At 39.3% G+C, this 11,876-nt stretch overlaps 1 protein-coding gene across 1 annotated transcript; it reads right to left on the reverse strand.

Moving 5' to 3' along the window:
- Positions 1-7,564: 7,564 nt before the first annotated feature.
- Positions 7,565-8,923, reverse strand: LOC115677861 (NAC domain-containing protein 90-like). Its single transcript, XM_030601101.2, has 3 exons — positions 8,520-8,923; positions 8,057-8,364; positions 7,565-7,829 (listed from the first exon to the last, which is right to left on the reverse strand). The coding sequence occupies exons 1-3, from the start codon at positions 8,674-8,676 to the stop codon at positions 7,572-7,574; spliced, it is 723 nt and encodes a 240-aa protein (XP_030456961.1). The 5' UTR covers positions 8,677-8,923; the 3' UTR covers positions 7,565-7,571.
- Between the last annotated feature and the right edge of the window lie 2,953 nt (positions 8,924-11,876).

Here is an 11,876-nt window from a genome sequence, read left to right on the forward strand (position 1 = left end):
AATACCATTTTCTAATAAAGTGTAATGTCAAGTCAATTGAATAAAGATGTAGTCTTTATTGATTCTCTCTTTTGCTCTCTTGAAAATTCTAAAATAATTACATGGTATCAGGAGAGAAGGACCCAAATCAAAACACTAGTTTTTTTCTTCCTTCTTGTGTGGGTCTCGGTCATTATCTTTATTGCAGCCAGAGTCTTTTATTTGTTCCCTTCCTGTGTGGCCGTCGACATGAGCATCTTCATATCTATCAAGGTGTCAAGCTTCATTTCAGTCTCTGCTCATCGTCAGGAGAGTGATCCTTGCGTCGTCAGTCACCTCATTTTTAGCAACTTCCCAAATTTATCAACACTCAACAATGCCTACCATGGACGTCATTCGTTGTGGGATTCTCTTTCAATTGCGAGCATTATCGATGAGCAAAATTGCCATAAAGTATCTAGGCAGCTGTGAGTGCCAAAGTCAAGCACACCTTCATCGAGTAACCAAAGTTAAGCGTCGTGGGGTGATTCTGTTTAATTTGCCGCAATTCCAGTTGATTTTTGCACAGTTTTATCAAGGTTTTATGGAAAAATGACATATGCGCTTGTCAAATCCGATGATGATGCGGATTACATTCAATTTATCGTGTAAGGTCCAGCTTAGACATTTGTTATTGCCTTAAATCCGATTTGATGGACTCACGTCCCTTGTTTAGTGTAAGGTCTAGCTTAGACGACACTTGATCACTTACTTTTAGAAAAAGTTGCACCTGTCATACGCAAGCGGCTGCTCTAGCTTGAGGGGAGTATTAAAGTATATTTATGGATATTAAAGTATTCCTTATTAGAGAATATTTGTAGAGATATTACTATTTATTAGGGATATTATTTGATATTTCATTATTTTCGAATAGCTAATTTCCTTAATTCGTGGTGTTTGAGTTTTTGCTTTCTAGCAATTTATTTATTTAATACTTTGATTATTGAGTATTATATTATTGATTGCGCACCCATATGATCACCTCTTACACGATAGTGGCTAAGTTTAAAATCAATCCAAGTTGCTTGCCAAAAATATTTTTGAAAATAAAGAGAAAATATACCAAAAACGCGTTAGAGAATCTAGTGTAATCAAGTCCCGAGTCCATTAAATCTTCGGTTTGTGGAAGTAAAGTATTCTCTCCTACTTTACTTAGGTGTCTAATCGACCTACCAAAAAATAATTAGAGGTGACTCCTAAATGAATTGATGTTGCATGTTAATTAATTCAAAAGTTGCGAATTAGTGAGGGCTTTGGAGAGTTCAAGCTAAATATAAGCTTACTAATACATTAACCATCTCCTAGATAGTTCACTCAAGAGAAGGTCACGATAAATATATCGCACAATTTCTTTGTTTCGATTTAGAAAAGGGGTATCTCAAGAAAAGCCCTAATCTTTGCTCATGTAAGCACACAGTTCTCTTGAAGTTAAGGAAGGTGGCTCACAATTAAAGTGGAGATACAATACAAAGAGGCTATACAAATACACACATAGAGAAGAGAGGACAATGCTCTGCCGCTTGACAACTCCCCACTACCGCGCCAAGAATGTCCGCGAGCCCACCACATCGTCGCCTCCTTGCTTTGTCACCACTGCTGCGTCCGCAATGCCGCACCCTGCCACTGCACATCGTTGTCACACCCTCAACCACGCAAAAGCTCTGCCACGATCTCGCTGGTCTTGCCATCATTGCCTCGAGCTACGCCTTGCCAACACCCTCCATCGCGTGTCATCCCTTTACGGTCATGACAAGCCCTATCGAGCCTTATCTTTTCCTTGTCCACATAAGCACAGAATGGATTGAATTGGCACGATTGCAAAAGGTTTAGAACTTAATTGGCAAAAAAAATATTTAGGGCTGAATTGACATAATTACAATAAATTTAGAACTTTTTTGGTATTTCTTCGACTTTCGTGATCTATAATTAGGGGTGAGCATGGTTACAGGTTCTACCCTGAAACCTAAGAACCTGAATAGTGGGAATTTGTAAGTTTTAGGTTCCAAGGTATGCAGGATAGGTTCCAGATTCCAAAAATTGGGGAACCTGTTTCGATGGGTAGGTTCCAGGTTCTAGATAGGTGGAACCTGAAACCTGAAACCTGAAACTTGAACAAGTTTTTGTGTTTTTTCTTTGTCTATATCTTCGTGTGATCCAGCTGTGTTTCATGGTGTTAGATGATGATTGTCTAATCTAGAACCACTACTTTGAGCTTTCATTTTATGACTTATTAATATTTCATATTTTTCGTGTGTCTAAATATAAGTTGTGATTAGTTGATCATAGCAGCAAGTGGTGGTCATTAAAGGTAATGATTCATTACAATTGTTCAATTAATAATACAGGTGGAACATGAGTAGACTCTAGAACCAACCCTCGAACCTTGATAGGGTAGGTTTTAAGTTCCAAAAAATGAGGAACCTATCATCATGGGTAGAACCTATACGGAACATAGAACTGCTCACTCCTAGTATCGATTCACACAGTAACTTCTCATTTTAGTTATATTTATTTAAATTGTAATGTTAGGAAAACTAGTTTTTTGTATTCTCTTTTATGAATGACAAGTTTGTTAAGTATTGTGGCGTTCATTTTCATTTTGATGAAATAATTAAAAAAAAAAAAGAACCTGTTAAACCCTGGAACTTACCCTGGAACTTGTGACAAGATAGGTTCTAGGTTCCAGCTTTCAACGGGTAGATTCCAGGTTCCAAAAAATGGGAAACCTATACATGAAGGTAGGTTCTAGGTTTCACATGAAATCTGTAAGGAACCTATAACCACTTACCCCTATCTAAAATTATCTCGTCACAAGGAAAGAAGATCATAAAGTATCATATTCCTCCTTCGCGAGGATCGGAGAGAAGAGGGAGAGATTTTCCCTCGGTCAATGTCAAAACATTGACGTCAAACCTAAGAGGGCGCTAGGCAACAATAATTTAACTGAGACACGTGTTAATCAATCAAACACTAACACCATAGTAGTCAACGTAGATATTTCCATGATCAAAGAAATATATAATGACGATATGTTCCAAGTTCCACATCAATTTACCCTATAATTGCTCTAAAGAGAGGTTGGCGGCAAGAAACTCAAGAAATTGTTCACACACAGCAGCCGAGGATGTCGTCCGGGATTTACAATCGACGTCACCATTACATGAGCAAGTGGTAATATCATCGCTTCTAATTTTAATTATTGGTGCATTTTCCAATGGAGAAAAAGTTTCCGAGTGCTTTCTCCATGGAAGCCTTCAGGTGTTGAGTGTTGTTGCCAGTAAATATGGAGTCAGAGAGGAATTTAGGGACCTACTTGAAGATACACTCTATTTATAATAACCTGGTCCAACGAGGGTAGGAAGTGGAAGCTAAGGCCAAAGGGCCTGGATAAGAAGAAGCTCCTGGCAAGCTTCTAGGATGACAAAAGTGGCATGAATCAACCGAATTGTGCACGAAATAGAGGAAGAGCGATTCTGAGATGTGTGTGTGTGTGTGTGTGTGGGGGGGGGGGGGAGAACTAGATTCAACTCATGGAGGCACCTTTTGAGCAACGACAATGCTTAGTTTTAGAACTCCAAAATTAAGCATGTTCAGGTGAGAGCACTCCTATGATAGGTGACATTATGGGAATGTGTTCACCTGTATATCAAAGGACAAAACCGTGAAGCTCGGTATAAGACGGGCCAAAGCGGACAATACCTTAATGAGTTAATCCAAAGATGTCACACTGTTTGTAGCATTTGTTGGAATCAAAAAGATATAGAAACTTCGAAAGTTTTGGTGAAAAGAGCACACAAATACTCAGGGAAAGAGAAATAGATTCAAAATGCCTTTTTTCGCGTAGGCTTTACATGGAAAACGCACCACACTCTTGCAACCATAACTTTACAAGCTCTTGTCTGAGCTTTAACTTTCTCGCTCTCTATGCTCGACTGACTAAACAAACTCTTACGTATATTTATATATGCATCGCCGCCTCTTGAAGTTCAACCGTTTCAATATGAAAGGGAAGATTGCCCGACTTGACATGGAGGCAAGCCAGTTGGCTTTCCCTTGTCATTTCAAAGTTAAAAAAATAGTCCTACCTTGACCCAAACTCTTCATTGGCGGTTTAAAGAAGCCAACTTAGATTTTTTTTCCTTCAACCAAATTCAATTTTATTATATCTAACAGCATTGTCAAAAGAACCAAAGAAGAAAAGCGCGAGCTAATAGTTTGAAAACATGACATTGATTGATGTACTTAATTGGGGAGAGAGGGAAGCTTCGAGGATTAAGACAGAATTTTAGACCAGCTTGAACTGGAATTCGATCACGACGCATTTCATGGGGTTTACTTGTAATTTTGTTTTCCTTTATGAAAAGAGTAGCGGAGTAGATATTTTGTACTAAATTCTTATATGCATAGTTATGAATAGGGTAAAAATATACTGAAAATTTTAAAATTTATACACGAAATCATAAATCTTTTAATTGATTCAAGTGTCTTTTTTAAAAAGTGCCCTGATGAAGTCCTTTTGATGAACAAAACACTTGAGGTGCAATTTTTCCAAAATAGAAGCTTCGTTTAAGTTCACAGATAAAGGACAAAAAAAATTAGAAAATAGAACTCTAGCCTAAACCTATATCCCATTTATCAAAAATTAACAAAAAATGATTTTGGCAACTCAAGAGGTGTCCCAAACCTGGCTTGGTCCTGCCAGGCTAGGCCTAGGAAAGTTGTCAACCCAAATTTTCTTCGGTAAAAATTTCACTTTTCGTCCTTATACTTTTGACTTTTTTCTTAATCAAAGTTTCTATACTTTTAATTTTTTAATCAGGTTCTTCTAATTACATAAAATATCTAATCAAGTCCCTATGACTGATGTGGCCATCAGAGGCTGCCAGTGTGTGTGACGGAGATTAAACATTGCCTAAGTGAACATCTACCGTGGATAGTGAGAAGGCGGGAGCATAAAAGTCATTCTTTATATTGAGAAAAACTATTTCTCACAAAAGGATGTCAGACTAATTGACATTTATGCAGCTAATTAACCTAATTACGAAATGATTCGAGATTTAAACCACACGTGTCAATTTCTCACACCATTTTCTGAACATAATAATGATAATAATAATCTCCAAAGACCCAAGACAAAACCATGAGACGATGGTTTTCTTACCAAAAGTAAATTACGCAGAAGCCAAATGTACTGTCATAAGTGAATCAAAACCAATAATAACTCAGGAAACCACCCATCCATCTTATATTTTGCGAGAAGTTTATCCCTCTGAAATTCACTGTTCTCAATCCATATAATCCCTTTCTGTAGTGTATGGACGAGCGAGTGGGGGCGACTTGAGAGAGAAGAGGAAGACGAAGACAATGTGAAGATGGAGCATTGCGCTCAGACCAAACAGATGGTTAAGCAGTAAATGGTTCACTTTGTGTTGATGTAAGAACACCACTTTTGCTGTTTGGTCTAGATGCAATGCTTGTTCTGCAGGTTGACTGCAACCTACTTTAGTCCCAAATTGTCAGTTTGGAGCAAGGAAAAGAATGTCGGACGTTGTTCTATATGCTTGATTCATCATTTTTTGAGTCATGTTGGACGATTTTATATTAAATTAATGCCATGTCAGATTTTCAAGCAAGGGAAAATCATCGAGGTCATTTAAGCTAACGTTCTTTTTTATTAATGGTACTTAATTGATCACCTAAATAGTAATGGCAGTGTTATTGTCATTTTCCCAAACCTTAAATCCAACTTTACTGTTATAAGTGATAATTATATAGAACAACTGTTTAAGTGATAATTATATAGAACAAGTCGCACAAGCTAGATGATCCATCCAGAAATTAATGCACAAGAATATATAATATAAGGCATTCTCATTTTTTCTTCATTTTATAAATATATTTTTTGATAAGTCATTTAAAGATGATTTAGATATTAGAGACTTTATCTTATTAACAGTAGTATTGGAATATATTTGTTGCTCCTCGTGCATTTCCAGTGGATGAAAACAGAGGGAGAAGTGCGCAATCTCCCTTGCAATTCGATAAATAAAATCAAGTATTGTTCTCATTTATGTCCCTTTGATCGTATGATTTCCATATCAATAGGTTTCGATTTTTTATTTGGGTCGGAAATAGGTTTCGTTGAAAAGTATCCTTAAGGCGATTGTTAAATAACTAAATAAGAAAATTTTCCAATTATAGCACTAACTGTCATCATAATATGAACTTGTTTAGTATTCCTTAGACTTTTATATTTAAATAATTAATAAACAATTGTGGTAAGTAGACCTCATTCAACGATAGAACATAAAGTTATGATACTTTATATAGATTATTGTGCAAGGTGATGCTTAAATGCTTAAATCATATGAACTATGTGCGAATATGGACATATATAAGGTACAAAGGTCGTGTAGTTTTTTTTTTTTTTAACGCAATTTACTTTTAAAGTCTTCAAAAAAAAAATTTGGTCAGATAAAGTCTTCAATTTGGAAAGTTAATTAATGGGAGTGGGTTGTTTGAAAAAAAAATTCACAGTCTATGTATCAGGAAATATCCCTTCGCTTTTATACTTCTCCTTATTTATTCAAGTGACACATAAAGCAAGTTTTTTATGAAAGAAATCTTTAAAAAATATATATTTAATTACACTTCCGGACATAATGCAATATCAACCGTCATAATCTAGGGTTTTTGTGGGAGAACATTGCATAAAGATACAGAGTACCCTATAATATATTTTAAAAAATACATACATGTGATAATAAATATAAGAAACTTATAATTCCTTTATGATTTTGTAATCTTTCTTTCGGAAATCTTGATAAGAAAACAATATGTACAGCTATATTATGAGATGGAAAGAATATCTTTTGCACTTCAGTTGTCGAATGCAATTCTGTTTAATCACTCTTTATAAATGTTGATATAAACGCACCTCCTACTAATTTAAATTATTTATTTTTTATGTTAACTTAGTTAGTATTTGACGGCAAAGCAATGAATTTTTATCAATAAAAAAATTTTAAAGGATCGAGTGCACTATACAAATGCAACGGAACTATAGATCGTATAATTGGAGATATCTCAATTTTTCTTTGTTATTTTAAAATATACTCCAACATTTTACTAACCCTAATTTGCTAGATTTTGATTGACTGTGGTGTACAATTTTGATCAAATGATTCTCTTATAAACCATCTCACAAGCTCCTTGACACATCGACCATCAAGTTTAAAAAGATTGATATATGAAGAAGCTTGCTAACAAATATCTTTCTTATTTAATTAGATATCGAGGTCTGCTGAACCTGCTCAAAAAAGACGAATCAGTTTTCTTCTTGGCCTAGTCGATTGAGTTAGACCTACTAGGCCCAATCAATATTATATGAAAAAACACAGATGCTCAGGATTCATTTTCAATATTTAGGCTGGATATTATGTTCGGCTTGCCTATTGATTAGGTATCAAGCACAATGTCTCCGTACACATAGATATACATATGATTGCATCGATAACCAGAAAGCTACATCATCATAGTACCTCTACATGAAATTAGAGCCAATCCAGTTGCTCCCAATCCCAAATTGGTCCTTCCAAACTTGCCGTCTCCCATTGATGGGAACTTCCTACATTGGCTGCTACTACTCCTGATGAAGATGCATCTCCACATCCACCGCCTCTGCTAATAGCAGCGTTGTCGCCACCCTGGATTGTTGTCTCTCCAGCCATTGCTTTTGGTGGCCGGCGATCAAATGCTCGAGAGCTCCCGGACACAACATACACTCGGCACAATGTGAATTCATATCTCAGCTGTAAGTACATTATTTCCAGAAAATCAAACACAGAAAATTGTTTGTTGCATTTTTCTGTGAAAGTCCTAGTAGGAACTAAACTAGAGACGGAAATTCAATAGTGCAAGAACGATTATTCAAAGTGAAAATTGGATAACCTAGGTGTCAAGAACGCAAAGTTATTTTATCCTTTCTATATTTGAAAAAGTTGAAATAAAGGTCCAAATTTCTTGATAGCACGTTCACCTTGGGAATGGAAATATTACTGCTCGTGGAATTGGGCTTGGTCGGCGAGAGTTCAATGGCCCTGTACTCATTCAATTTCCACTGGGTCTTTCTTCCAGTGGGCGCTTTTCCCACGTAGAAAACCATGGACTTCTTCACGCCGATCACCTTGTTGTCAGACGAGTAGACATAACGGGGAGACCCAGTAGCCTTCCAGTAGCCTGTGGCCATGCTCCGGCTGGGCCGACCTCCTCTTGCCTCTCTCTCCTGCAAAGGCGCAAAGAAGAACCACTGCTCTCTGTCTTCTCTGCACAGCTCTCCCGCAAGCTCTGCAGCACAAATCCACCAAATAAAATAGGGGGAAAAGAAAGTTTACTGGTGATGCGCTGCAAGTTTTGAAATTTTCAAGAACCCAGTTTAGTGCCTAATTCAATTAACGTAGGGGATGTGAAAGAATTGCATCTTGCAGCGGATTGTGTTTTACGCGGGAGATTCCATGGCTCGGTGTCAAAAATATGAAGGACTGGGATGACACGGTGAATCTTGTCTTGCTTAAGGCCGTGAAGCTGATTGTGCAAGTAGAACGAAATGAGTTCTTCCTCAGTTGGATAGAACCTGAAACCCGTGGGATACTCCTCCATATCTGGTTGTTTTGTGTCCTGGGGATTCAAGTTGGATCAGTAGTGAAAGACTCTATGTTGTTGAACACAGTGAAGAAGATAAGGTTTTAGCAGGGTGAGGTGAGATATTTGATTTAGCAAGTAGGTCATGTATATATAGCAATCGAGTGCAGGAGGAAAGGGTTGAGATGATCTAGGGTTTCTGAAGGAGAGTGCAGGAGAGAGGAGACCAAGACGAGTGAAATGATGACGTGTCTTCTGCAAACTGTTGCACCCGATGGCAAAGTCAACGCGGTTATGTGAAGGACGAGACACGAAGTGATGCGAGAAACGAGCGTTGGCCAACGCTTGACAGCCGCAGTTCTTTCGCAGACGCAGTTTCATCGCCACCCTCGCTCCGATGAAAAGTCCTGTGAGTTCAAAACATGTAAACGCTCAAGGTACAAGAAATCACAGCATAAGTATGCACAGCACGATGGAACTACAACGCAATCACGGCTCTACTAGAAGGACTCTAAGGATTTAATATACAAAATTGATGTGCTAAGTGATTTTGTCATATGATAGGTGGTCCTAAAAATAATGAGTCACATTCACCACTCGATTAATAAAAAGTACATCACATAATCAGGGCAGCAATTTATTAAGGGTCTTGTGATGAGTACTCCCAATATACTTAGTAATAATTATTTCAATCTTCAAAACATTGATTACACAAAACACAAGAAAAGCAATATTTTCGATACTGCAAATTTTTTCTTATTAATTCGGAATTTTTCTTTCATGAAATTTATCTCATAAATCATTCTTACAATTCATTGTCTAATTGGAGAAAGGAATTATTAGAAATGGAAACAGAAGCCAGCAAAGAATTCTTATTTGTGTTTTTTGCTGATGCAATTATTACATGCTTCTTAAAGATGCTCCTTCTTAGTTGTTTATATATTTATAAATTCTCTTTAATTGAAAAATTAGATTGATTTCATAGCTATTGCGATTTGACAAAACTTACATATGATTTGCTTTCCTGTGTCCATAATTGGGTTTAATACTAAAATTTGCTTGTTCTATTAACATTGTATTGAGAATTATCCTCCCAATTGTGGACAAGATAAGTATTTCTCTTGGGAATTACAACCCGCATAGGGGAGATCATGAAAGGAAGCTCAGTTCATTTAAAATTCTAAGTATCGGGCATCAACAAAAAGATGCATAATTAGAGTCAGTTGTATCAAAAAAGAATTTCCTATTATGTACCGCATGTTTTCTCTAAAAGTCTAGAATGCATGAAATTTAGCAAGGGTAAATATGGTTTTATGAACTAAAAGTACTGTTTTCACAACTTGTCGTACTTGGTCAAGCTAATGACATATCAAAAAGTAATAGAGTTTACTTTATTTTGGATCCGCAAAAAACAAGATACCTTTCTTAATGGGGAAAATTACCAAAAAAGTCCTCAACCTATTGCATTTGTGCCAATTCAGTCCTAAACCTTTCAATTTGGCCAATTCAATCCTAAACCTTTTGCAAACCAGCCAATTCAGTCCTTTTGGCCGGCCGGCGCCGACGTGGCCGCCCGGCCGACGTGGCGCCGGCCGGCCGGCTGACGTGGCGCGCGGCCGGCCAACACGTGGCAATATTTTAATATTTTTTTATTATTCTTTTTGAATTTTTCCTTTTTCTTTTTTATTCTTTTCCTTCTCCCCCTAGCCTATCCGGCCAGGGGGAGGCTCTTTGGCGAGGGCCCGGCTCCGCGAGGCGAGCTAGGCCCTCGCCGCCGCCTGGCGAGGGCGGAGCTCGCCCGGCCAAGGCGAGCTCCGCCTCGCCGCCGCTAGGCGAGGGCGGGGCTCGCCCGGCCAAGGCGAGCTCCGCCTCGCCGCCGCTAGGCGAGGGCGGGGCTCGCCCGGCCAAGGCGAGCTCCGCATCGCCCGGATCCGGCGAGGCGGAGCTCGCCCGGCCATGGCGAGCTCCGCCTCGCCGACGGGCGAGGCGGAGCTCGCCCGGCCCAACGCGAGCTCCGCCTCGCCCGGATCTGGCGAGGCGAGCTCGCCCGGCCATGGCGAGCTCCGCCTCACCAGATCCGGGCGAGGCGGAGCTCGCCATCCATGGCGAGCCGGGCCCTCGCCGCTCGCCCAGCTCGCCATGGCTGGGCAAGCTCCGCCTCGCCGGAGCTGGACGAGGCGGAGCTCGCCATGGCAGGGCGAGCTCCGCCCTCGCCCAGCGGCGGCGAGGACCCAGCTCGCCTCGCCGGAGCTGGGCCCTGGCCGGCGAGCCTCCCCCCTGGCCGGACAGGCCAGGGGGGAGAAGGAAAAGAAAAAAATTCGAAAAGAATAATAAAAAAATATTAAAATATTACCACGTGTTGGCCGGCCGGCGCCACGTTAGCCAGCCGGCGGCCACGTCAGCGCTGGCCGGCCAAAAGGACTGAATTGGCTGGTTTGCAAAAGGTTTAGGACTAAATTGGCCAAATTGAAAGGTTTAGGACTGAATTGGCACAAATGCAATAGGTTGAGGACTTTTTTGGTAATTTTCCCTTTCTTAATGTGATTCTATCAATCACATCGTCCACAAACAAGTCTACAAAATCTTTTCTCAAATTGAAGGGGAACACGATCTCGAGTGGGCATTCTTCTTGGAAATTAAGTGGCTCGATAGGCCTAGAAATGTCTGCTTAGTTCTCAAATCAATTAATCAATTTCTCCCTCTATATATAGAATCCTTGACTAATTGCAACTCGTACTGTTTCTTTAATTTTTTTGGGTCAAAGTACTGTTTCTTTAATTCATGAACCCAGTTTTGGCCTGAGTGAGCAGGTCGGTTAGGGCACAAAAGAAGGAAACCGTTTGCCTACAATTGGGTAATGCCCAATTTGTGATTCAAGAATAATGGTTCTGGACGGACCAAATTCCACTCTAACACATAGAGTTTTACTTAAACACGTCTAGGGTTTTTAGTTGTTACAATACTACATCGAATCATCAAAAAGTTTTTCTAATACCATTTAAGCGAGCGGCACCCATCGCTGTCATGCTTGCTGTTCCAAGTTGAATTCCATGCTAACTGTTTCAACCTTCTGCGTCATTGACCAGTCATCTTCGTTAATCACACGTTATAGCCGACTTGTGGAATATTAGTTTTTGTTAGTGAGGCATCGAAGCTGGTGCTAGTTTGCTCTGAATCAATGTATTACGTATAACTTGGTTTAAATGGAGGAACTTCTG

This window comes from Syzygium oleosum, unplaced genomic scaffold (assembly GCF_021117445.2).
Source record: "Syzygium oleosum isolate NSW1041296 unplaced genomic scaffold, Sole_v2.1 Sole_v2.07, whole genome shotgun sequence".
In the NCBI taxonomy this organism is placed as follows: domain Eukaryota; kingdom Viridiplantae; phylum Streptophyta; class Magnoliopsida; order Myrtales; family Myrtaceae; genus Syzygium; species Syzygium oleosum.

Bases quoted from the DNA above. Each gene is read 5' to 3' on its own strand.
- LOC115677861 (XM_030601101.2), bottom strand. From the start codon at position 8,676: ATGGAGGAGTATCCCACGGGTTTCAGGTTCTATCCAACTGAGGAAGAA. The intron at 8,365-8,519 runs GTAAAACACAAT...TTTGTGCTGCAG, and splicing joins CGAGCCATGGAATCTCCCGC to AGCTTGCGGGAGAGCTGTGC. The intron at 7,830-8,056 runs GTGAACGTGCTA...ATGTACTTACAG, and splicing joins GTAATATTTCCATTCCCAAG to CTGAGATATGAATTCACATT.